The 26,937-nt window shown below is 44.0% G+C and overlaps 2 protein-coding genes across 8 annotated transcripts in view; one reads left to right on the top strand and one right to left on the bottom strand.

Moving 5' to 3' along the window:
* The window catches only part of LOC119546368 (band 4.1-like protein 4), a 58,670-nt gene extending 41,844 nt beyond the window's left edge, over positions 1-16,826 (bottom strand). For all 7 annotated transcript variants that reach the window (XM_037852617.1, XM_037852626.1, XM_037852635.1 and 4 more), the window contains exon 1: positions 16,016-16,826. The gene's annotated coding sequence lies outside the window, so the exon portion shown is untranslated. The remainder of the gene's footprint in view (positions 1-16,015) is intronic.
* A 6,278-nt stretch (positions 16,827-23,104) lies between these two features.
* On the top strand, positions 23,105-25,927 carry LOC119557369 (pH-sensitive chloride channel 2). Its single transcript, XM_037870114.1, has 2 exons — positions 23,105-23,403; positions 24,203-25,927. The coding sequence occupies exons 1-2, from the start codon at positions 23,295-23,297 to the stop codon at positions 25,690-25,692; spliced, it is 1,599 nt and encodes a 532-aa protein (XP_037726042.1). The 5' UTR covers positions 23,105-23,294; the 3' UTR covers positions 25,693-25,927.
* The last annotated feature ends 1,010 nt before the right edge of the window (positions 25,928-26,937 follow it).

Genomic DNA, 26,937 nt, shown 5'->3' with positions numbered 1-26,937 from the left:
TCTGAGTACTGAGTGCTGAATACTGAATACTTCAACCGACACCGATGCCAAACGCTTCTTCCCGAGTGTAAATAATCGTCTGGCTTCGTGTTGTGCGGTTTATGCGTTTTACTTAATTACCTATTTGAAATTTTAATGCCCTTTGATGTGGCTTGGGATGTGGATTCGGCGGGAAACGCTCTCCGGTGACTGGCGTTTTCCCTTCGATTTTCCATCCTTTTGATGTGGGCGACCGCCTGACACTCGTTTCCTGCCCATTCCTAAACTGCCCGATTCGCTGTGTCGCGTGTAGATAAACTCATTCCGGCCGTATAAATCAAAATGCAATTTGTTCTGGGCCAAAAAGGGCAAAAGCTAATAGCTAAACAAACTGCGGGCCAGTAAATCAACGGGTCTCACGATAAAGCCCGAGACATCGCCTTTTTTATGCCGCTGCCAATGATGTTGCTCAGATGATTATGATGTAGCATAGTTTTTCCTGGGCTTATTGCGGATGCTGCTAGGGTTTTCCTAGGGCCAGGGCCTGTATCTTGTAGGTAGACCAACGGCGTGTTGCCCATAATTTATTGGCTGACAAAACAAATTCATTATGAAATGATAAGCCCATGGAAATTGTCATGTTTAGGACGATGATCGTGATGATGATGATGAGGCGGCGGCTTGGCAAAGAAGAATACTGGCCACTTGCAACTTGACAAGACGTTGGACAAGGAAAGGGAGTTTGAAAAAAAAATGTGGCTGATTATTATAGAAAAAATGGCAAAAATAGATCAGTTCGATTTTGAATTCGTGATAGGTATAGTTTACATATATCATATTACATAAAGAATATCTGCAAAGAGTTGTTGAAAATCAGAAAACATGATCTTTTATCATGTGAATTCTCCAAATTAAATTGAAAAGTAGTAGTAAAGTTTTAAAAAAATATATGGCTAATAAATACGATATGATTTATGGACTGTTAATACGATTTATGGCTAATATATTTATAAACTAATTTAGGGTAGGCCCCAGGCTGCAAGAGAACCCTGGCTAAATGCTAATTTGCGGCTTCTGTTAGAAAGGCGAGTTATTACCCAACACATCATGCTGCACATCTCCAAGATGCCCAGTCAGTTGGAATCCAGCTGAAACTGCTGGCGGTGACAGTAACTGGTAAACAGTTACACCACAGCTCCACAATGTCAATGCCATTTCTATTCGAAGCGGGCCCCCTGCTCCTGCAGAAGATCCAACTCCAAACTCCTAACTCCAGCCTCATCTCCAGCAACAGCTCATAAAATGCCGGAATGACATGAAGCTGACAGGTAGTAGATTTTCAGCCTCAGCCCGCTGATTGCGGTTGCCACAGCTGCTCATCATCAGTTGGAACTGGGAGCTTGGAACTCGGGAGTTGGATGCTGGAAGTTGGATGTTGGGTTCTTGCGGGCATTACAAGGCTTTAATAGACAAGCGCAGCGCAGAGCTGAATAAGATTAATGAAGCCGTTTAAAACGCTTCGGTTGTTTATCATCATGCGGCATCCCTGAGCTTCTCTAGCTTCCACTGCAGCTTCCACTCTATAGCTTCCCCAGATTTTTCCAGGCCGCTGTGCCTAATGTGCCCGGCATCCCCTCCGCCTCACCCCCTCATCCGCCAATCCGACCATTAACCATTAGCCGGAGATGCCGACAGGGCTGCAATCGTGGTTAGTCGGGGCAACAGGCTGATAGCCGGTCACAGCCTTATTAAGTCGCCATAAACCATAAGCTCACGTTTGCCACGGCCGCAGCGAAATACGAAAATGTGTATAGGTACACTGAAGATACAAATCTGCTAGGTTGTGATACCAAATATAACGATGATCAAAATTAATCAAGAATGAATGGTTCTCAATTCAAGCATTATTAGTCTTGAATTTCTGTGGAAATATTTTCTAAATATTCTAAAATTCAAGTAAGAGTAAATGGTTCTCAATTCAAGAATAATTAGTCTTGAATTGCTATGGCAATATTTTCTAAATACTGTAAAATTCAAGTAAGCACCCAAATTTTAATAAGAAAACTAACATAAAATGTGATTAAGTTCTACTCTACATTTTTTTTGATGCAAAGCTTAGTATTTGTATAGAATGCAACGTACTCTCTTCAACGATCCATACTTTTCCCTGATTTTCCTCTGTGCAGAAGAAAAGTAACTTTTAATAAAGGCAACATCTGAGCCTAAGACACCGATGACTCCTACTGAGCCTGCGACTACTACTCCTAAGCCTGATGCTGATAAATGGCCGTGGGCGTGACCCAGCTAGTCTTTGATTAGCCTGACATGACCCAAAAAAGCTGGACGTAGCTGCTCCACGACTCCAAGTTCAAATGGAAATGACACTACAGTGGCTGCAATTAAACTGCCGCCAGCCAGCGGACAGTGTCACCGATTTCTCGGCTCTTTTTGTTCGCCTGATGAGGCGTGCAGCATTTTGATGGGCGAACACGTAAGGCCTGACAATTCGAACTCCATGGACTGAATGGCAGAATGCCAGGCAGCCCCACAGCCAAACAGCCAAACGGGCAAACAGCCCGAGAAGGCAGAGGTGGACTGGCCGCATATATATTTTATTGGTCCTAGAGATCTTTTCGGAACGATAACAAGTTTTGATTTGTTCGCCAAGGCAGCCGAAACGGGTTATGATTGACTGACTGTCGGACAGGCGACATTGGCAGGCGGATAAGCCGCAATCCCCATCTGGAAATGGGGATTTTCAAGTGTGCCCCGGCTGCCACGGCAGGCCAACATAGTTTGTTATAAAATTAATGACCCTCATTTTGTATTCAAGTGTTATCGAAATGATTGCCAGTACACGTAGACACAGACGGCCTATGGACGAAAATATGGGCTTGGCTTCGCTTGTCCTATGGATTGCCAACAATAAATACGCAAATATTTGTGTACATGGAAATGGATTTCTTGGCAGCCAATTAAAGAGTAGATTTTGAGGGCCTCATTAAAAGTATTTCCAAGTGCCATTCATCAATGATAGAAGTCAGAAGTAAATATTGTGACCGCTGACTTTAATGTATAAAATATTGAAATTTAACAATGTATCTTTTACCAACACGTAAAAGCGAATTCTTCAGGATTTTATACTTTAAAATTTTATGAGGCACAGCCGTGGTGAACCTTTCTACAATCACTAATGATTCAATTAAATCAATCACGACTGATGGATGTGATACTCACGAGCCCTGGAGAAAGCCCATTCTGGCACCCAAGGTCAGATCTAATTCTGCCATTTCTCACGTACCACGAGGCGTATGAGCACCGGCTAACAACCGTTTCGACACCTCATTTCACTGCAGCACAGCCTCAGCCACATGTTGCATGCTCTTCCCTGTTTTCCGAGGCGTTGCCTCATGTAATTTGCTGGCCAGATAAATATCTGCAGCTTATCACGATGTCTTAAACATTAAACTGCCGCCTGGATGCCCGACTTGAATCCACCTCCGCCGCAGCCGACTTTTCGTATCTGCAGCTGTTGATGGGAATAATTTATGTGAAGGTTAGTTGCGGGCTCACACGATGCAGGTTGCCCCACTGAATGGGAGGTGTTCGCCACCTATATGTACGGCCGAAGCTATAGAGATCCGATCCAGTTGGGGCACTTACTTTCACAAGTCAGCACGTGAGCACGGCTGCAGCTAACGGGCGCACATTGTGCGGCTGCCTGACCTCATTTGTGGGCGCAATTTGCTTGGAAAATCTGTAAATCTGAAGAAAAAAATACAAAAACAATCCGTGGCAAGCGAGCCGAGCCGGCAGTAGTGGTGCATTCATTAACAACAAATTGTGCCCGAAATTCGCTTTAAATAACATTTTATGTTCGCGCACTGGCCGAGATACTGCGATACTGCTGGACGGCAAACGCCTGCCCGCATTTTCATTACTTTATCTGTTTTTCATCTCGAGCCGGTCAAGTTGGCAATTTGGCAAAGCGTGAAATGGACAGACTCAGACCGCAAAAAGAGCTGTGTATCTGTGGCAACAATAGCCGAAACTGGGGAACCTGAGGAAAGAAACCAGCCCCGCCACAATGGTTTGGGAGTATGTAGGTGCCGTGGAAGCGGCACGCTGGTTGCATGATCATAAATCTGCAGGTAGACAATAAATGCAATGATCTCTGCCGCCGCCCGCGATCCCGTAACACCCATAATACCCCGTAATATCCCTCCTTCAGCTGACTGCATTTGTGTCGAGATTTTTGCACTAGAAATGTCAGCATGGCACGGCATTCATACCCTGTACATAATTGGGTTGGGAGATGATTAATCTGGATATGTAGAGCAACCATGCAATACAAGTGGTGGTTTTTGGATGGTGAAGAGAAACCACAGATCGTTTTCAACACGATAATGTATCAAAAGATCGCATTATATTTGATCACCAAGATTAAATTATATAACACCTTGGTTTGGTATTACCCCCAAATCAAATAATGTATATGTTTCATAATAATAATGTATATGTTGTACATCATTTCATTTAGTTTTTTTATATAAAATATATATCTGGCTGTTCGCACCTCTTGTAGAGGATATAAGCCGCGGCTATCCACCGAATTTCAGTTTTCTTTTTGGCTGTGATTCATGTGCCCGGGCCGCTGGGCATAAATCAAGCGTCGGAGAAGTCCGGATGAAATGCAGCAGAACGGAATGAAATGGATTGTGCAAATGTCTGCCAAGCTGAGCTGGGCTTAGCCGGCTAGCCAGACGCTCTGGGCCATGTCCAGCTTAAAGAGCGGGCCCTGAGGGGGCGTGTCGTGTACGCACCTGCGATTCGAGGGAGGTGGGCATGGCCATTTGCCACCAGGCAGCAGCCACCAACAGGTAGCCACGAGTATCCACCTCCAGGTGAGCCCGTTGGCATGCCAATGAGGCAGGCGCACGTGCTTTATGCTAATTACTTGCTGGGAAATCGGGCGTGGGTTGGTTAAAGTCGGGAATCGAACCTGACAAGAACACACTCTGACTCTGGGTTATTAAAACGCATTTGGAATAACTCTCAAAACTTGTTTATTTCATTATCGGCTTAGCTGTTTTTTATTTACACCTCCGAAGGTGGTTTTACATGTGGTTTAATTAATGCGTTCACGATTAAAATGTATACATTACGAGATGTCGAGATGTCGTGTGTGCTTTATGGCTTGTAAAGTCCGCTTGGAGGTAATTAACCGACCGACCGACCGACAGACAACGCTGCGTATGCTCGATGTCTCGCTCAGTGCAAATTAACATCAAATGTCAGCCGAGTTTGCTGCCGTGGCCAACTGATTAAAGTCGCAACTGTGAAGCGTTCTGGGACGTCGGCTTAGGGGTAATCATGTGTCCATGGACCCCGACTTGCAGCACTACCACTGCCAGCACTAAACATGGTCATGGAGTTCAAGTTCAATTTTCGTGGACTGCTCGGCGTTGCTTTTAATTAAAAGTAATGCCTTGCCATTTAGGCAAAATGTTTTTCCTCCGGTTTTCCTTCGCCACTTTTTTCCAGCCAGAAGAACAGGGAAAAGGGGCGGTTGGTAGGACACACCCATTCTGGCCTGCCATTCTTTCACTGCGGGTCCCGCGGTTATTTATTTGATGGCTTTGGCAGCTAGAGACCCGGTCCGTCAGTACTTTTTCTATTTTTCTTACTTTTTGGTCAAATCACAGCGGGCGTCGGGCATTGATTGTTGTTACTGGGAAACTGGGGAATCTGGGGAAACTGCGGTAACCATGCCTGAATTATGCTCTCCCCAGCAGACGAGGCGAGTTTAATGCTCGAAATATGCAAAATCATGAGTCTGCGTTGATTTTAAATTGTATCATTAAAACGAGAGCCCGCTACGAGCGGCGGTGGCGTAATGAAAACCAAAAACCAAACCAAACCAAACCGAACTGAACCAAAATCCCCTCCCCGAAACCCCGACTTCGGCGAGAATTTGTGTGTTTAACTTTTTTTCCCCTGCTTTTTTTTCCGGCTCGTTCATTACACATTTTGATTGAACCCTGCCCAGTTGGTAGATCAATCAATTTTTTCTTTGTTTCCCTCGGCTTGCTAATAAATTGCGGTACGGACACAGCGGGTCGAGAAAGCAAAAAATAAACAAATTAAACATTTTCTGGCCATGGTAGCAATTATGTGGCTCGCTTCTTTCTACGCTCACGCTGTTAATTCAATTTATTTTCTGTGTCTAATTAAAGGGGCGAACGGTCGATGGATATGTTTGATTTGTGACTGGGAATGGGTCTGTTTTTGAAAAGAGTTGCCAGTTAATGGAGACCATGACAGGATGTGTTTAATGAATAATTAATTGAGTGTATTGGCCCTCCGGCTGCCGAAGAACAAAACAAGACTTGTTTATTATAAATTTTGGCAAATTGAATGTGTAGCTAAGGTAAAGACAAAGAAACTGGGATATGCTAAATTTCAGAATAATTTGGATCCAGTGATTTGAAGGCTGTCCATTTCATCATCGCTCGAGCACTCCATAAAGGCAAAGAAAATTGGCATTTGTGTCCCACAATCTGCTCTAGTTCTCTGACCATTTGCATTTCCATCCATGTATCCATGTGCTTCATGGCTCAGATACTTCGGTACTTCGATACTTATATGCAAACGACAGTTGTTACAATTTATGGCCAACTTGGCAACAGCAACAGCAACAACTGCAATTTCCAAATAATTGTTTGTGTGCGCAACTTTTGCCGTTGCCATTTTTGCGCAATGCGAATGGAAATTTTGCAAGCGATTCAAATTACTGATATTTCCATCGATGCATTTGACACATTTGAAGCACGACTTGTAATCGTATCCCCGACTTGGGCTCAAGTTGGCCGGAACTGCAGTGCCACACGTCTGAAAGTCTAAAAGGCATTCACGCAATCGCAATCTCCATTCAAAAGCTGCCAGCTATTAGCAGCTCTCATTGTGGCCTTTCCTCGCTTTTCCCACTGCTACTGCTAAAGTTTCCCTGCCGTTAAGTCATTCTTGAGATACTCGACGCCTGATTTTCCACTCAAGTGTGGACTGCATTGTTGTTGCCGCTGGCAATTGATTGCTTGAGTCATAGACTTTAGGCCACAACGGGTTTAAGTCCGGACCAGGCAGTAGCCATAATACTAAAGGTATGTCGAAATAAAAATACCCTTTTGGGGAATGAAGCTGGGACCACAAGCGTTTAAAATGAATTTTCTGTTAATGTAGAAAAATAAATATTATTTTAGAAGTACCTTATACAAATAGTATATTTGTTAACCAAAAAAAAATTAATATTGGTTTACTGACACATTAAATAAATAAGTGTTAATGTAATGATAATAATATCCTTTTAAAATGATAACAAAAAGTGTTTGTAAATGAACCACAAATAATAAAATCCAAAGTATTACAAGCTAATGTAAGGTGGATGTCAATGCCCAGTATCTATCCCCTTGAGTAGTAAGCTCACTGATAATATTTAAATTCGTTGGAAGTGAATGACTCGGAAACTGTCTGTAGAGCCCGCCAATAAGTCTAGCAAGCATTTGTTTAATTAGTGTTTAGTAAAATAAATCGAAACTAAGTGACAATCAATCACATTGTAATGCAACAAAGACCCCCAAGCTGTTCGGTTACCTTTGAAGTCCCCGAATAGAATCGAAAACCTCGGGTTAGGGTATCGATACCTCGGGCTTGTTTGCCAAGCCAAAAGCACTCGTTCCAGTATGCTTGTCGCCAAACCGGAGCAGTTTGCCGCCGCGGCTCCACTTCCTCACAGTCCCCATCCCAATCCCAATCCCAATCCCAGTCCCAACAAACAGCGCCAACAAATTGCCACTCCAAAGGTGTTGGAGTCGCTGTCGCCGCCGTCGTCATCATGTTTGTTTGCCTTTTTTTGGTTATCGCTGACACAACAATGGGTCGTAGCCGTTGCTTTTGGCGCGGGGCGGGGCGTATACGTAATATTTGATTTTCTATTGCAAATGCATTGGCAATTTGCAACCCCGAGTTGATTGAACTGTCAATCGCCGGCGGACATTGCGATATAGTTTCGCTAATTTTGTGCATGTCTGCATTTATGAAGGCAAGCGATTAGGCCATTTGCCTAATTAAAATGCCCCACAGTGCAATTTGGCCAAATGAGCGATGGGCTAAGAGGGAACCACAGACTGGGACAGCTTGTATTATAAATATTTAAATAGGCTTTGCTTTGCGAATGGCTAATGGAGCTGGAGTCCGGACATAGGGGTGGGGGACTATATGGTCACCCCATAAGGTAAATGACATTTAATTGGCCCACACTCGCCGGCGAGGGGCGGAAATTGACCAATTGACATACATTTTTAAAGAGCCTGCACAGGAAAGTAATTGCCGTTCATTGGAAACCATTTTTATTTTTGTTTTCGACCTCCTGCCTCGATTCCCATCGACTTTATTAAATATTCAGACTCTTGGCTTCTGCAAATTTATGATTTCTTTTAGTTCCCTTCTCTTTCTCCTCGCTGGACAATAAAAACGAGAATAGCCGCGGCGAAAGAAAATAGCATCACGTTCCACAAGACACAGCTAACTATAAAATTACACCCAGATATCTGAGGCAAAAGGCAAACAAACAGAATCATAAAAAAATGCCGCACTTTTCCTTTGGCTCTGCGAAAGATTTTGCAATTTATTTCGTTGGGATTATTTTCGGATTTCTTCTGTTTTTGAGTCATGCCCGGCAATTTTTAGAGCAAAAAAAGAAGCGAAGCTGAGTTGCGCAAAAAGGCCAGAAAGCAGAAGACCGGGCGAAAAGTGAGAAGAGAAATTTTTTATTGCGCGAAATCTAACGGCTGACCTTTGACCCCAGATCTTTGCGAGTCAAGGTCAACCTTCTGTCGGCACGAGCGTAACCAGAAATACGGGTCAATCGCAGATAGCCAGTACCGAGAACTCTAAACCTCTTTCTCCTCCGAATTCCTCACAGTCTCCGCCGAAAGCATTCGCTTAATGCGTCATCATAAATCCTCGGCCAAATGAAATTTTCGTGTTTGGCTGCAAACGATGGTGCAATTTATATTCATTAGGAATTGATCGCCGATCATTGAGAACTTTTACAATCCAGACTCTTAACCATGACTGACAGACCAAACGGTTCGCGTCCTCGACTTTTATCGACCAAATGGAAATTGCAAATATAAAAAACCAATAACAATTATTGAATAATCGCTGCCTTAAGGCTATAAAGCTAGACTTTAAATGCCAAAACATGCACAGCATTACCTAATGATATCGGATTGGAAGTCCCTAGTTAATTATAACTAATGAAACGGATTTATTTAAAAAGGAATTAATCATTTATTCAAATGGCCTGAGAGGAGTATTAGGAATTTCCTAGATCAGTTCACAAACTATTTTAAAGCGGATAGAATATTCTTTTTAATTCCCAACTTGATAAATTGAACATTTAAATTTACACGAAATTGTATCTTACCTAACCAAATTCCCGAAATTTCTGACCAAGCTTCAAAGCGTATTCTACCTTCAACTTCTAGCTCTGCTCACTCCCTTGTTTATTTTAAAGACTAGTGCTTGCTAATTTAAATTTATACCGCTCGTAAAACATTTATAAACTTTGGAGCTCGAACTGCTGCTGTGGCTGCCGTGGAACTGCTGCTCGTGGGTGGGCGGTTGAATAAATCAAATCTGTCTAGCAGATAACTGGAAACTTGCTCTGGCCTAAGCGAACTGAGTTGGCCAGAACCGAGAGCCGAGAGACTCCATTTGATGTGAGCTGTCAATGTCTGTTTGCGATGGCCAAACCCCCGGGATGAGGCCCATCGTTAATCACCGGGCTGCTAATTGATTTTTCAACTGCATTCGAGACACGTTCCGCCGGTTTTCCTGCCCAAATTAGAGGTTCTTTACACTTTTAATTTCGCCCCCAGCGAAAGTGGCAAGTCCAGGTGTTCTGGGAATTTTCTACTCTTCTCCAAGCGGGTCCAAAAATCCAGCCAGCTAATGAACTTTTGAGTAGCTGAGAACTTATTGATTAGCCGTCGACTTCTTTTTGGCCAGAGAGATATTTATGGGTTAAGGGGTCGATTTAGCAGCGGAAAACATCTCTCAAGTTGACTATTAGCCTTTTTTCTAAACACAATCATTAGTATATTACCCAAGATGAAGCGTGACTTGGGGCTATTTGAGACTTGATTTTCGACCATTCTGCTTTACGACCTCTCTGCGGTTTCCGATTCCCTTTCTTTCGCTAAACTATATTGCTCTAACTAGAGTTTATCTTCCCTTTAATGCCGCAGAAGCATAATTTAACAGGAAATCGTTAGCGAGCGGCGTGCTTAAAATAGTTTGCTCCGCCTCCGATCATCTGGGGATGCATTTCTGCTGCAGACACGATGGCATTTAAATGAAACGCTGCCAGAATTAGAACTGTAAACAACATGTGTTGAAATGCCTAATTGATTGACTTGACTCAGCGGCACCTGACTGGTTGGAGACTGGTTGGAGAAAGAGGTAGGAAAAAAGAAGAACTGGCTGGGAAAATTATGGCATTGGCATTCAAGCGGCATTTGATGGATTCCCAAAGCCGTTTGATCAATGGCCGGGAGTACGAGAGTACGATTGCGAGCTCTGAAGTTCGCGGAAGAATGCAATTAAGACACTTTAATGATGTGCAGTTATTAAATCAATTTTCCCCAACCTGCCGGCCCGCCGCTCACAATTTATTACCTAACCGCTTCTTCAGCCGCTTTATGACTTTGCATAGAGCAGCGAACTGCATAGAGACAACGGGCTCTTCCAATTACGGCCGGCTCTCCAGGTCCAGACAATGGCCCGTAAAACATTCTAACACCAATCTCCCGAGCGGCTTCAATGGCTTTCTGGCACTCTAGCCAACTTTCCAATTGGCAATAAAGCATGCGAAACCAATAGCATTACTTCTTTCTATTTTTCTTTATTTTTTTCGCGTTTACTCGTATTTGTTGACCACAAACTGTTGATTACCAGGCCGAGATACTGGCCTTTTCACGCGCCCTCCAACCGCAGAAAACCAGACACAATGGGGCATTGGAGGCGTTGGTAGAATGCCCAAAAAAGGTATCGGCATTTTGGCCACAAACACAACCGACTTTGGTGCAGTTTTCTGCACTTGAGCCTCTAACGGTAGTTCCAGCTAACGAGCTAACGTAAATTAAGATCGCTTGTTCTGTTCTTTTTCCAGCTTTTCTCTGGGTTTCTTGGTTTTCTCGGTTTCCAGGCAGCATCTTTCGTGGAACAAAAACCAAATGTGTTCGGCGGCAAAAAATAACCGAGAAGTAAACAAAAGATTCAGCCAGAAACAACAGAGCAGGAATGGGGGAATGGGCTCCTCTCGATTTGCTCGTATTTTCCCAAAAACGGAAAGGCCAGGCGAAGACTTCAGACTTCACTCAACGCCAACGCACCATGCACATACATATATATGGCTGCAGATCCCGATCCCCCGACCCAGTTTTCCATCTCCAAACCGAACTATACCATCCCCATGATGCCCAGCTACACACGCACTATCCATGAGATACCCCTGCCCGAACTCATTTGCATGTGGGCAGTGGGTCAGTGACTGGCGGGAAATCTATCTATCAGTCAACCGAGATTCCGATGCCTTGGTGGGCAGTTAGTGGGGATAGGTTCTCCCCGGATAGTTATGGCCTTTGTCTAGTCACCACGCATTATCCCCCTGCTCCCCCGATCTCTTGGAAAACAAATCGCATTTTCCCCACCCACACCGACTTTTTTCTCCTCCGCTGACTTTTACAAAAGTCTTCATCGGCCGCAACTGTAATAAAGAACTACATACCGCATACAAATCGATTTCACCCAATTCCCTGGTCTTTTTCTCTTACATGCAGCACATATTTTCTTTTATGGCCACCCGTTTTTGTTGGGTTCTAGCCAGAGAGCAGCCATAAAAAACGATTGCCCCCGTGGACGTCGATGCAAGGAAATCTACCTTATAGAGAGGGCCCAACCCAGCTGAAATCCAAGCCGGAATTTTGGCCTGTCCAGGTGATTGCGTGCAACATGCGCTCGGTTGTCATAAAAGTAGCCACTTTATGACTTACTTATGTAGTGTATAGGAAAAACAGAAACAAACCAGTCAAGGGTAAGAAACTCACAACTTTGAAGTCGCTGCCATCTCACGGCGGAAATAGACCTAATGATCAATTAGCTCCGAATCGCGCTGCCGTTAGCTTCCGACTTGTCCACTGGGAGCGTCCAATTTCTGGACGATGGATGGATTTCGAGTTGGACCTCGGCGGGGGGAGCTGTCGCGGTAATGCGCAACTATGCGTCACTGCAATTAGCCCAAAGCTCTAATTGGGGATGGTTAGCTGGGCATAAAATGTGTATTTTAAGGCCCATTACGGATGGCTTCCTGTCGCAAGAAACTCGCCGCAGCGCAGCTCGCCACGGCAATAGAAAATCAAATAGAAGCCGGAGCAGTTGGAGCTGTCAGAAGTGGCCGTCGTATGATGATTGCGCAAGCGACACATAAGCGAACTGCAACTCCCAGCTCGCCGCTCTGAGATCCCAGTTCCAGATCCCAGATCCCAGCTCCCAGCTCCCAAAGCAACTGCGACTCCAGCAGCAACTGCTTTAATTGGAAATTGTTGCAGCAGAGGCATCGCCATCGTCATCCGCAGCAGCACCAAGCAGTCAAGTGTTCTAGTTACGTGGCTGTCGTTTGCTTTCAATCTTTTGGCGCTCCGGCGCTGGCAATTGCATCACGCAAGGCTGAGAAGTGAGCCGAGCTGCCAACGGGTTTGGCTGCGGGCTTGGGATGGCTGCCATCTATCTCTTCCACCTCCTTTGGCTACTTTCTAAAGCCTTTCCCCGCCGCGCCAGCATCAGGCTAAAAGTGCACAGGGGAAAAAGTCTGCCGAAAAGATTTGTGCAGCTGAGAAGCAGCTCTCTTCAAATCTAACAAACCGAAGGATCAACTGATACTTTGGTTTTTATCATACATTCAAAGGTTTCGTAGCTTTTTAAATTAATTGGCAGCATTGTTTATGCTTGATGCACTTGGCATCATTGCCATCGTTTTCTTCGATTGAGTGTTTGGCATCATTGCAACCTTTATCCACTCTGCCAGCCTATACAAAACTTTCCTTGCATTCTAGTTTCCCGATCTAGTTTCCCAGTTTTTTCCTCAAGTGTACAGCTTAAACTTCTCATCTCTTCTCAGCCCGGTTCACTTGGTTACTGTGCGCAGTTTTTCCCCCCGGTTTCCTTTTTGTTTTCCCCCGTTTCTAGTTTTTTGTCTTTTTTGTTTAGCGCCCAGGTAACTGTTCCCCACTACAACAACGCCAACCCCGAGTTGCAGTTGGGAAACTGGTGCAAGCTTTTCTGCTGCGTTTCAGAGCTCGGTAGTTGTTGGTTCTTCTGCGCTGCTGCAAATTTGCAGTTAGTTCTACTGTTGTGTTGTCCGCCGTCGAAGTTGTCGTCGTCGTTGTTTCTTTGGGCTTTGATTTTGCTGCTGCCATAGCTGCTATACTGGTATACTCCTATGTATGACATTACTTGTTCACTTTTTTCCTATTTTCTTTTCGCCTCAAATTGGAAATTAACGTGCTACAACTAGGCTATAGGATCCAAACTGAGCAACAACAACTGCAACGGCAACGTGAACAGCCCTTTGTTCTTAAAGTTTTTACAGAAATTAATTAAGTGCCTCGACTGGGAGCTAGGGGATTTATAGAGGTTGTTAGGAAAGTTGCTGCTGGCTGTGCTCCGTTGTTAGTTTTGTGTCACATGAGCCAAAAGTCTATAAATTTGCAAGAGCCATAAAATTAGCTCGTAAAGTTTTGTTTTTAGTACAGCCCCCATTTATATGTATGTACAGTATGCCCCCTATAGACCCACATTCACATTTATAATGTCACTAATTAAAAAAGCGGATACCAAAACCTGAAGTAATTTGGTGGAGCATTATTTTATTGCCGAAGATGGGAATCAGTCGAGTGGATTTACGACCCTGGCCAGTGATTAGTGATATGAGAAGTGGGTAGCAAACCTTTAAAGTGTCTTGTCTTCCCGCTTAATGTGACACCCGAAATGAGTGGCTCCCCTTTAATTTTCAATGCCCCAATCAATTCGTCGTTTTAGGCACCGTTTATGACCATCAAAGAGTCATTTATAACCGAAACAGTTTTGTCAAATTTCGATGGCCAATCCTTTTTAACCGGAGGAACCCGCTGACAGCTGCCGTTCATCGCTGATGGATGGGTGTTTTGCAGCTTTCGGTTGGAGGAAGACCGCGATTAGAGGCGCTGAAAGGGTTAACCAGGGGCTTTTGGATGGGTAAATGGGTAGATGGGGAAATGGGAAGGCCTTTATCAGCAATCTGTCAGTCGGGGCCAACATCATCATCCGCATTCGCGGCAGCTTCAAAGGCGGCGACATCTTCTGACTGACTGCGTGGTCGGTGTTTGACGTTGAATTTACAAATTACAACTAATTAAAAGTTGATGAGTCTGCGTGAGTGAAATCAGGCGGAGGCATCTGCCCCACCATCCCCACTCTGATTTCGAATTCCCCCGGCACTGATAAGCAAATGAGGAAGTCAGAGGAAAGTTCTTTGAAAAATTCTATTTATTTTTGTGCTCACTTTTTTCCCCACTTTGGTTATTTGCGCAAGTCATTCGAGTGTTCTGGTTGTCTGGCTGATGTTTATCTGGGGGAACTATGATGGGGCATCCGCTGCACAACATTGTTGGACAGGAAATGTTTTTGCCGCCGAGGTGCAAATAAAAATATTCGCATAATATGTGCGACAAAGCTGCATATAGTCCGATATCAAATCAAATTTCCAGCCATATCCTAAGCTAATAAAGTAAATGTGCCCGAAATAAAAAAAAAATTTTACAGCTTCGGAAAAATGTTGGCAATAAAAATATTTCCCGAAATAATTGCGAGAGCATTTGCCATGGCAACTGCTAGGATTTCCATAGAAAGTATCTTGCTTTGCTCTGCTCAAAAGATGGAAAAAAGTAAATGCGCAAAATGAAAACATTTTTATGCCGATTTGTGTGGGAAAGAGCAGCGAAAAGAGCAACGATGATGACGTTGACAATGACAACACAGCGAACAGCAACTCAGCAGCAACATCAGCAGTTAAAGTTGCTGTTGCAAGAACCACAATTGCGGGAATTGACTGATCCACACTAAGAAAAATAGTTTAGTAAATGATGTATGAAATAATAATGAATTCATTCACACGTTACCAAAAAGAAATTTATATTATTGTCTTGAATTCAGCGACTAAACTTAAAAACCGATGTTAGGGAATAATTTGTAGGGGTATTCTAAGAAAGGACTTTGTCAATGGGCATTAGTTACTATTTTATTTTGTAGCAAAACGACGTTTGCTTATTAGTTTGGGGATATATTCATTTTTTTTATATTAACATTGAAATAAAATTTGTATGAACGTCATCATTACGTCATTTCACATGGTAATAGAACAGTGCAGCCAGCCCACAGAACTCCAGCAAGTTGTGGAGAAAATAGAAAAAAGAGTCAGACAGTTAGGTTATCGGCATTGCAGCTTCATAATTAAATATTGTCAACATGGAGGCTGTTGCTGCCATGTTGCTGCTGCAGATGTTGCAGATGATTCAATTCCTGCAGCCGGGTACGCGTGCAATTTGATGGCCGAGAACAGGAAGTGCGAAAACTATTAGTGGCACTTATTTATTCATTAGAGCCAGTTAGAGACACCCAGCTCGCTGTGCTCTAATTATGCAGATCGTTGGGGCTGGAAAGGCTGACAGCTGGACAAAGACGACAACGACGGCACTGAGGATAATAATGAAGCCAACAATGCTAATAATGATGAGGACGCATCAGGATGCAGGCACACGCTGCTCATTTCGCTATTTACACATTTGCATAATAATGCCGACGAGATGTCAATGCACTTGGGTTCGGCTTGGGTTCAATGTGCGTGGTATTATGAGTTATAGGCGTTACCCTTGCTTACCTGCTTGAGATATCTTTTATGGGGGCCTGGGTTTTATGCCTTGCAATCACTGGCTTATCAGCACACACAAATCAGAGCGGATCCCGAAATATTTATAGGGACGAACACACTTTTACGGCTAGATGTTGATTGTATGCAAAAATGATATTTTAAGTGGGAACCCTCGGTTCGGTTTTATTTTATTCCCCCGGTTTGCGCCACATGGGAGCGATTTCCGCAGAACTCCGGCTCCTGCTCCAAAAAACACACTCACAAACAACACACACGCCGGGCAATAATAAAAGCGTAAATGCTTATTTATTTGCAAGTCGTTCGCAAAATGCGCTCTTGTATAATTTATGAAGACCGCGCACACGACGTCGACAAGCTCGAGAAATGCGAAATGCGAATGGCGAAATCCGAAAAACCGGGCACAAGAATAAAGGCGAAATTGAACGTCTTTTATTTGATATATTCTTGCGTTGATGGGTGTCCTTTTTTAGAATCGGTCAACGGGACCCGGACCCTCATAAAAAGAGACCTCTTTAAGTCACTGAATTCGATTGTCTGGGGGGTCAGAGGTTAGAGGTTAGAGGTCAGAGCTGGCGGAGCGACTGCAGTCCATCAATCACAACTGCCGAATGCAGGGCCCCGAAAAACGAAAAACGCAAAACCGCTGAGCTTGCAGTTGGCCAACCAACCGATCAAGCGGACCAAACCGACCGATACAAACGACGAGTGCCGAAATCCGAAATCCGAAACCCAACCTATACTATAGCGAACCCCGATCCGAACCAGAATCCAGTGTTTCCGCTGCAGCGTGCGATACGTGCGACGGTCCAACAGCAACTGCTCGAAAATCGACTTGGAGCCGCCTGGCTGAGCCCCCGGGTGGAACCTGTTCCATTGGGGTGGACCGCGAGTGTGGATGGTGTTGCCACTTCGGAGTGGAGTAGTCGGCACATTTGGCGCCAACTTTGGAGAGTTTCGTTTGCCGGCTGAAGAGAGAGAGATTCAATCAGCACGTGGGTTCAAAGTTGGACATTAAGAATGGTTTAAGCTTTGTATTAACAATAGTGCCCTTAACTTTTGGTTTTTGATAAAGGGTATTAGGCACTATAGACTAAGTTTCGCAAAGAGCATTATATTATGGTCTCAGGGTTGATTTATTTATCGCAGACAAAGTAGTAAATTAACATTTAAGTAACCAAATCTGATATTTTAAGGCTGTCTTATTACCCAATATCTTTTTAGTAGCTCAAAAATAAGTAAAGATTAGGTAAAATGGTCACCATTTTTTGGTTAAGGCTTATTAGGTCTTCAAAACATTATTAGTTAATCTACTTTTCATATTCAGTATTTCTACCTTATTTTAGTACAAGTTGAATTTTCATTTAGCACTGGACATGTTACGAATGAGTGGAGCAAAACAAACTGCAAGAGGTGTGTAGAGTTGGAGAGCGCATGCGCACACTGAGAGCACAACGCTGGGGGAAAACCACTCCAGAGAAAGATACATTGGAGTGCCGGAGAGAAGTTCGGCCGGCTAAGACTACGAAAATAAATGCCATGGAATTGACAGGGGCGGCAGTTGGATTTGGATGAGTTCTTTTTGGGGGGGAGGAGATACAGATACTCTAGACTGCAGGGGAAGGGGGCTCCAGTACTACGACTGGGGTTAGTCAGCATCTGCTTTGTATCTTGCACGCCGAGTGATAGCTAAAGATACATTCCCACTCCGCCTCTCATCTCGCGGGCATTAAGTGCGCTTGTAGCTGTCTATCAGGCACAAATCACCCCATAGAACGCCAATGATCCGGGCAAAGAAGCCCAGGCGATCCGGGGAAAAAGGAACACTCCCTCCGCCGCCTGTAATTTGCAAACCGCAAGTGACCGAGACACATCGGAATTCGCATTCTTCGAGCAGAAACGCAGAAATCCACAAAATACACACCCCCTGCCTATCGATCAGTGGTCATCGGCTGTGGAATTTCCCCAGAAATATTTATCTACGCTAATTTCCCTGCTAAACTTGGGCAAGTGCCCAGGAAACCGAGAAAATCGAGGAAACCGCATCATTTCTGCTGCTCGCGTGCCAGCTTGTTGCAACATTGCAACATCGCAGAACGCCTTCGACTCCAACTTCCCATAGAAATTGTTTCGGCTGTCCAGTTTTGTTCAAAGGTTCAGGTCCCCAGGTCCAGATACAGAGATGCCTCCTCTTTGTGGCTCTGTGGCGTTTGGTTTATGGTTTATGCGCCGCCGTTTTTGGTCTATTAAAATGATTGCAGTATTTACGTAGCGCTTTTCAGCCATAATTTGTATTTGCTATGCTCATCATCATCATCATTGGGCAGGGGCACTGGCGAAGGCACATCCTCCTTCTCTGCGGTTTTCCTGGCTTCTCCTCGGTGCAGCCCCCGGCATTTGACCCTTCCTCTAAGACTAAGCTCTTCTATTGTTTATCTGCAACGAGCCAGGCCCAAAAACCAGTCTTTGGCCTCAGTTTCAGTTTCCTTTCCCAGTCTCTGGCGGATTGTGCGTTTATATTTCCTAGGCCTTATCGCCCCTGGCGTCACATTGCCGTATTTACCACGATTATTGATCGCTTAATACGAATTTGCTGCTCTTCGTGTTTATTTGTGCAGCTTAGGAGATACTGGGGCTCTATTTTCATGCATAAATATTTGTCACATCGTGATCAATTACAGCTGGCTGGTTTGACAGACTTGCAGATACAGTGCCGTTGACTCGGCGTGAAAGTTGGCCTGGGAGTGGGAATTAAAGTCATAATTTATGCCAGGCCGGGCTTAAAACTTTCAGTTTCAGGGGACGAGTGAGTGGTGAGTGATTGTGTGACTGACTTACTGCTGGCTTCATTCAAGTGCCAGTTATTCGATCATTGCAGACATCAAATGCATATTCTCAGGGCGAAAAAATACAGCGAAGAAGAAGCTGGCGGTTTCAAAGTCAATCGACACGCCCACCGAGGACATTGAACTGGGAGCTGGGTAACAAAGTGTGCACTCAGAGAAAATAATAAAAATACTATGAGATGAGAGATAAGCTAAATACAAATATCTGGCCTTAGTAAAAAATAAATAAAGACAAGCTTTAACTTTCTTTAAAAGTTGTACGAGATAGTTATTTAAAATTTCAATCCTCAACTCTTCCATCACCTTTTATGATCTCTTTCTTTCCGTGCAACATTAAATAACCAGTTTAGTGTGGCACATTTTTTGTACGAACTTCCGCTTAGCAGAAACGCAACCAATTTTGACAGATTACAAGGCAGCGATGCGGCCCGAAGGCATCTCTTGGATTTTAGCCTTTTGGTAAGCCACCAGCCGAGAGGTTCTGGAAGAAAGAACCCTAATCAATGGCCTCAGTGCAGGCGAGGCGATGCCATTGAACCATGGGGAATTGGGCATTGCGAATTGGCCCCAAAAATGCAAACTGGCTCACTGAAATGGCCAGCAGCAGCCGAAATGCCGCCCTGCTGCTTTCAATTACGTGTGCTGGCTACCAACAAAAAATTCAAGCAGAGCCAAACAAATTTATGGCCCGGACAGAAACAGAATAAGAACAAGATCTGCATTTAAAAACACAAAGTCCGCAGACGCTTGCCAACGATTAAGCACCGCAAATCAAAATCAAAAGCCGGGCAAAAGTGCAAAGGGAAACCACGAGGAAAACCCCAGAGACCCCGGCGTCCAATGGAAAACCAACGCAAACCCGCAAATGACAAATGTTTGCACTGAGCGTTTTGCTTGAAATGCAACAAGAAAAGCGCCCAAAAAAATGGGAAACACAGAAGCAGCAAAAAAACCAGGCGAAAACAACCATAAAGTGTTGAGTGCTGGCGGAAATCACTTGAAACCGAAAATAAATCAAAGGAAACAATAATGGAGCACCAGCAGAAACAAAGAGGCAAAAGCCAAAATCGAAAAGGAAAAGCGGAAAAGCGGAAAATAGCGCTGCCAGCATCCGCAGCCAACATACAAAAACCGATAAAGGCAGCGAGAATCTGCAGGAATAATAAAGTAAAATAAAATAAAAGGGGAAATCACCAGCTGAAACAGTAGTAAAAAGCCCGGGGACCGAAAGCATGACACAAACTCAAACTCAACCTCATACCCCCTTTTTTTCAAGATCCGAGGACCCGACCAAATGTCCTTGTGAGTCGGCGACTCGTGTGATTTATGTCCCATTGTCCAGTGATGTCAACCTGGCCAAGCGTCTGCGGAAAGTCTGGCCAGCCTTAATTGCTCTGGCGGTCAGCCACGCCCCCTCCAGGGCCACCGCCCACGCCGACATATCCCGCAATTACAGAGGCGACGACTTTTACTCACCTCTTTATATGGGGCTTCTCGACGAAGATTGGATGCAATAAAACAAAGGGCGCGATAAGGTGTGATACCTGGAAGCACGAATGCAATACGGAGTGAATCGTTCTGCGAAAGCCATTGAATACGTGGAATCGATTCGATATTTTTGATTTTTCAATTAAATAAACACGAAATGATAATAGAATGTCAACAATCAATCAACCTCTCATGGCTGTACAAAGATCCTCAAATTCGAGTATGAACATTAAAAATAATTATATGTTTTTTTTAAGTAAATGAAAAGATATACGATTTTATGTACATACTTATGAGATATTAGATACCTTATAAGAAAAATATTCTTAACAGCAAAAAAGCCCTACCTTGGTTATAAGATAAACCTACCCAACCATTTATAGCCTCATTTATCTGCCCTCGATTACAGGTATACAAACATAATTAGAGAGCACTCCTAGGGCTTAATCTTCCGGCTGTTCAGAAACGCTCGATTGCCATTTAAAGGATTATAATTTTTGCATTGCCGAAACTAAAAACTTCAGACGCAAACTTTGCAGACAGTTTTTGTGCCATTTAAACTCGCTTTTGGTTCGGTTCAGATTCAGAACCGGAGTGTTTCCAGAGCGAGAAAAGGGAAAAGGGATCCGTTTAGTTTTTATTTGGCCGTGCGGCATTTGAATTCAAATGTGCTCTTAAATCGGCTTAGTTTTGCGAGCAGCTTTTATGTTCCAGGCGGCTTAAATTAATGCGCCAGCAGGGACTTTGTTCAAACAAAACAAAAAGCATGGCCCACACTAAAATGAAATATGAAAGAAGGGAGTGCTATTCGGCAAAATCGCGGGTTTGAGAGAACACGGGAAAGGTGATTAAATAGTTGAACGGATTTTCTGCATTTATATGGCCTGAGTGAGTGATTTTAATTGATTTCAAGTCGCCGGCTACTGCTGTTTGCCCCACCACCTGCTTTCCCCCGAGAGTCATAAACACTGGACATCCATTGAGTTGGGCTCTATCTAATCAGCGCCACTTTCACGCCCACTTTCAGTCAAAATCACTGCCGAGTGTTGTGAAAATTAGATTGTAAACATTTTTAATTTGCCTTGTTAGTGCCGAGATTGCTGTTGGAGCGATTGGTGGAATACCCTCACTATCAGCAGTGCAGTAAGTTATATGTTTTATGGGTGTCGTTACAGTTTACTGGGCTATCTGCAATCCAGAAAATAAATAAATAAATTCTAAAAAATATGTTCTGATTAGAAAAGACATCAGCTGCCATAAAAACCAATCTTTATTGCTCAATCATATATATTGTTTACATTATTAGATGGTTCAATGGGTGAAATTTTGGGGTTATAAACTTAAATCTATGCCGAAAACCCTGTTCATAATATGATAGTAATATTATTGCGTGATATTCTAATATCATTTACAAACAGTAGGAGTGTGTAAGAGTGCTGCTTGATTGAATAGCAAATGTTATAAATTAAATTTTCGCCCGTTAAATGGAGGGGTAAACACTTGATATAGCCATCCATTTACCGGCTAAAGAGTCCAATCTGCTGCGATTTTCCAACTATCTACGATGTTATGGGCCTGATGCACGTGCCACGTGCCTCCTCGTGAGTCAGGAATTATCCGACTGCATTAACGACCGAATGGATCTGGAAACGGAGTTGGGGCTGGAGTTGGAACTGGAACTGGAGTGAGGTGTGGATGCCTCGGGAGTCGCAGCCATGCGTAATGCACTCCGGCGTAGTTTTGTTTCTGCGTCTCTGTTTCGAAGTCATAAATTTTTATGGGCCTCATGAAGCAAACAGCGGGAGGCAGTCTTGGGTCTTCGGTCTTGTTCTTGGTAAAAGTGGGCAAACGGTTCATTAAAGTGAAGAGCTGATGAGGGGCTGGAAAACTACGCCCTGCATTGGATTTGAATGGCCAAAGATGCACTGTACAGTGCTTACTGAAGAACTTCTCGATGTTTATTTTGGTTCAGAATCATGATACCATCATATTCAGAATATTTGCATAAGAGTATTATTTATTTATTTATTTACTATTCTGGACATTCCATAGAACTAATAAGATTAAATTATTATTACTACTTTAAAGTGTAAGCCCTATACTAGAATCATAATTACCAAACTGTTCTATTAATTGCTTGAAGTTAGTGGGGTAGTCGACTGGCACTAAAGACCCGTTACCAACCAGAATTTTCTAGACCCAAAAGTACCCGTCAACATCCGTTGGATAACCCCGACTAATCAAATCAGATCTAGCCAAACTGCAGAAATACCTGGGCCAAAAATAAACGGCCAGCGAACCGCTGCTGACAATGGGTCATCATCAATTATGCGATCGGTTCGCTTAACTGAAGTGCGACAGCGTATATCTCTATATCTCGGGGTGTATAAAAATAAGAACCGTTTGCCGACAAGTCGCTGGCGTTTTCGCACCGACCACTTAATCAAAAGTCCGGAGACATGAGCAAACATTTTTGGCTCGCTCTCTCCGCCGGAATGATAAGCGCAATTAACGGCATTACACGGCAGGTGGGGCAAAAGCCGGCCACTTACAGACGATTTTGGCCAGTGGCGATAAGGCCGGCACCCGGGAGCCACCCAACAATAATTGGTCCGAACAAGCTGTCATGAGTGGCGAAGAATTAAAAGCCGCTCGCAATTAAAATAAATAAGTTAGTAATAGATATTACGTAGAACGAAGCGCTGCTCCACGAAGACCCGAACCCAAACGAACCCACATCCGATATTCCGCTTCTGGCGAACTGGACAAGCGTTTGCACCAGCCTGGTGCCAAAAAGTTAAATAGTTGATCGAGAAAGGGCCCAGCGGATGGCCGTGAAACCGCAGCGCGCGAAAAAGAAAATAGAAATTCATCGCGAATCGTCGCACTCCTGCAAAAATACTAATCGAGTCCCGTGATTCTGAAAGTTGCAAAACATGACTAACCGGAGAATGGATATTCTTGGAATTTTCGTACTCATCATCAGCTGCTTGGGATTATCAAGTGCGTCCGGAGTGCTCTTGGGCGACCTTCAGCAGAACTTGGGTGCGTCAAAAGGACCTCCTTCTACTTTTTTTTAAGTTTCACTAACATTTATTTTCCGGACATAAGAAAAGTTAGTTAGCGCTTGGAAGGATTAAGGATAAAATATTAAAAGAAAATCTATGCGGCAATTTTTAATTTAATATTAACATTTTAATAAAAATGGACAATTTTACTTACTTACCTACTTATTTTTAAGTTAATTTAACTGTCTTGTGACTGTTTTTTTCACCAAACGATATTTTTATCAACTGAAATATGAACTCAAATGTAAGCCCATCTTATCAGAATACTACATAACTTTATCGATTTTACCCAGCTTACAATCATGTGACAAATTTTGTTTTCTCACCAGGGTGCTTTTAATTAATTTCACAATTTGTAATCCACTGAAATCATTTTATGGGAACACTGAATACTAACTCATGTGCAGAAATTTTTAGAAAACAAATTTTTTCGCCAGGATATTCGGGAAAAATACTTTTCCAACTTGTGTACTTTAATTGCCTTATCGCTATTAGACAATATATATTTTTAGTAAGTCTAGATTATTGTGAATAGTAATAAAAATTATCTGCACTCAAAAAACGTATCAATCAAATTGCAATAACAATTTTAAATGCACGTGCCCTCTGCAAATATTAGTTCGACCTCTGAAATGTATATTTTTCTGACATCAAAAAAGGATGTTTTTCAAAGATAATATCAGTCAAACATTCGTTTATGTAATTTTCCCAATAAGATAACAAAATATTGATTTCACAACATTATGTATTTATTTTTTATCTTTCATTTCCCTCAGCTGCCAATGGATCGGTTGTGCTGTCCCCTTTGAACACTTCGGATGCCTTTAGTGTGTCCATTAACCTATCCCAATCGACCGTCAACAATTGTCCTTCGCTGGCGAATGCTGAATCCATGCCGCAAATGGAGTTGCTGACGCGTTTAACTGCAGGTTGTCGCTATGACAGGATGGTTCCACCCGTCGTGTACAACGAGGATGGTGAACAGGTCCCCATGGACATCTATGCCCGGTTCTACATATATGTGATGAAGAACCTGGACTCGAGTGATCTGCAGTTCTTGGTGCAGGGACTGCTGCAGTTGAGGTACTTGGATCCGCGACTGGCCTTCTCTAGCTACCTTCCCAAACGGAGGCAGCCAATAATGGGGGAAACGGACCTGAAGAAGCTGCTCTGGGTGCCCCATATATTCCTGACCAACGAAGAGGCCTCCACCGTTTTGGGCACCAGCGCCAAGGACGAGCTGACCACCATATATCCGAATGGCACGGTCTTGACTTCCACCAGGCTGCAGGCCACCCTGTACTGCTGGATGAACTTCCAGAAGTTTCCGTTCGACGAGCAAAAGTGCACTACGATCCTGGAAAGTTGGATGTACAACACCACGCTGGTGCAACTCCACTGGGAGACCAATAACCCAGTGTCCTTCGACAAACAACTTCAGCTGACGGAGTACAACCTGATTGGTTCCCTGTACAACGAATCCATCAGGGTCTCCAATGGATCCTACATGACCCACGGTTCTCTGGAGGGCAACTACAGCATCATTAGCTTCACTGTCTTGCTGACCCGAGAAGTGGGCTACTACGTGATTGACTACTTTTTACCCTCGATCATGATAGTGACCATCTCGTGGGTGTCCTTCTGGCTGCAAGCAGATCAAACTCCGGCTAGAACCACCCTGGGTTGCACCACTCTGCTGTCCTTTATCACTCTGTCCCTATCCCAGGAGAACGATCTGATGAAGGTGAGCTATGTGACCATGTCGGAGGTGTGGTTCCTAGTCTGCACCATCTTTATTTTCGGCAGCCTAGTGGAGTTCGCCTTTGTGAACACCATTTGGAGGAGGAACAATGATCTGCAGCTGAAAAAGCGAACCACCAAGTACATTGTCAAGTCCACTTTTGTGCCGAATCTAAAGAAGCATCGTCGACATGGTTATCGAAGGACCGATAGCACCATGAGTACCATGAGCACCGCCAGCATGGACAGGTCCTGTGGCCCCAACAACACAGTGATCACCATAGAGACCCCTATCATTATAGGAGGCAGTCTCAGTCGCGAGGATTCAGCCATCAGTCTCGACGAGCAAGATGGGACCTCCACTTCGTCGTCCGGTGATTCCACCAAGGAGAAGCCCGCCCAGACCTTCGCCACCATGACGCCCAAGGAGGTGTCCCTGTGGATCGACCGAAAGATGCGCTTCGTCTTTCCCCTGTCCTTCATCGTCTTCAATGCCCTTTTCTGGACCCTGGTCTACTGCCTTTGAGGATCCTTGAATATCAGACAGAGAGAGAGCCATTCTGTGATCCTGGAGCATCCTCACCCTTGCCTCATTAGCCTTAGTTGCCGAAGGTATGATGACACTTGCTTAAAATTCGGCCACCTGACTAAATTTGCTTTAGCCACTTATATCATGTGAAAACCCTGTGTATTGCAATAAATATATTCAAGCTGTTTTCAGCCGAATTTTAAGCAAGTGTTGTATGCCCTTGGTCCACAAATCCCCGACAGGTGATGGAGCTTCCCCTTTCCGGGCCGTACGTGTTATGTAGTCTGTATTTGTTTCTAATAAATTATATGTTTTGATACAACAAACACCACCCCCGACTTGGGCACGTACAGATCTGATAAATACGTTCCTATTAGCAGCGCGGATGGGGCCATAAAACTCGGGCGATGATGGGGCAGTCGGCCAGCTATATTTGTATCAATGAAAAAATCATAATGCCAGCACGCCCCACTGCAGCTCAGCTCGATTCTTAATTAATTGGCCATGATGATGGGACTGTTGAAAAGTCTAGCGGTCGCTGGTGGCCGGTCCTCCTCCAGAGCAGTCCGAAGAATCCGTCGAATCCACTGAATCCACAGAATTTCCAGCGACCGCCTGCTCTCTTGATAAATTAACGGCTCATGCAACACGTAAATTGATTTTAAATTGCCTTATAAATGAACTCCAATTCGCCTGGCAATAAACAATGTGTTATTGCGATCTCCTCGGCTAGATGCCAAATAATTTCGCCTGCTCGTCGGCGGTGAGAATGGGAATTAATTTCCAGTGTCCATAACTTAGATCGATCCGAGGAACAGAGCGCATTACTATGCAAACCCACTATCGAGCCATCAATCTCGGCTTTTTCCGTTCTCAAACTCGTTTTTAGCCAACACACCGCCGCGAGGTGTACATAATGAGATGTAATCTGTCAAAATTAAGTGTATCGCTGGACCACTGAGCCTCCTTTTCCCTTTTTTTGTTTTAGAGTAGAGGAGGTGGATATGGTGTACCCATTGGCCACTGGGCAGTTGAAAAATTCGTTCGCAGCCTGAAACTTTTGAGGCTCAACAAGTTTATTGAACTCGAGCGAGGGCAGTTCTTTGCGTTCCGATCACCGGATGTTCCCATGTCAGGCGGTAAGCCCGCCATATGATAGATGCCCCGAACAGCTGTCCGCTGTGTACTTATCAATCGGCACCCGATTTTCGGTGAGGCTAAAAAAATTCAACGACCCAAAAC

This window comes from Drosophila subpulchrella, chromosome 3R (genome assembly GCF_014743375.2).
Source record: "Drosophila subpulchrella strain 33 F10 #4 breed RU33 chromosome 3R, RU_Dsub_v1.1 Primary Assembly, whole genome shotgun sequence".
Taxonomy (NCBI): Eukaryota; Metazoa; Arthropoda; class Insecta; order Diptera; family Drosophilidae; genus Drosophila; species Drosophila subpulchrella.
This window is presented reverse-complemented; position numbering and strand designations above follow the sequence as displayed.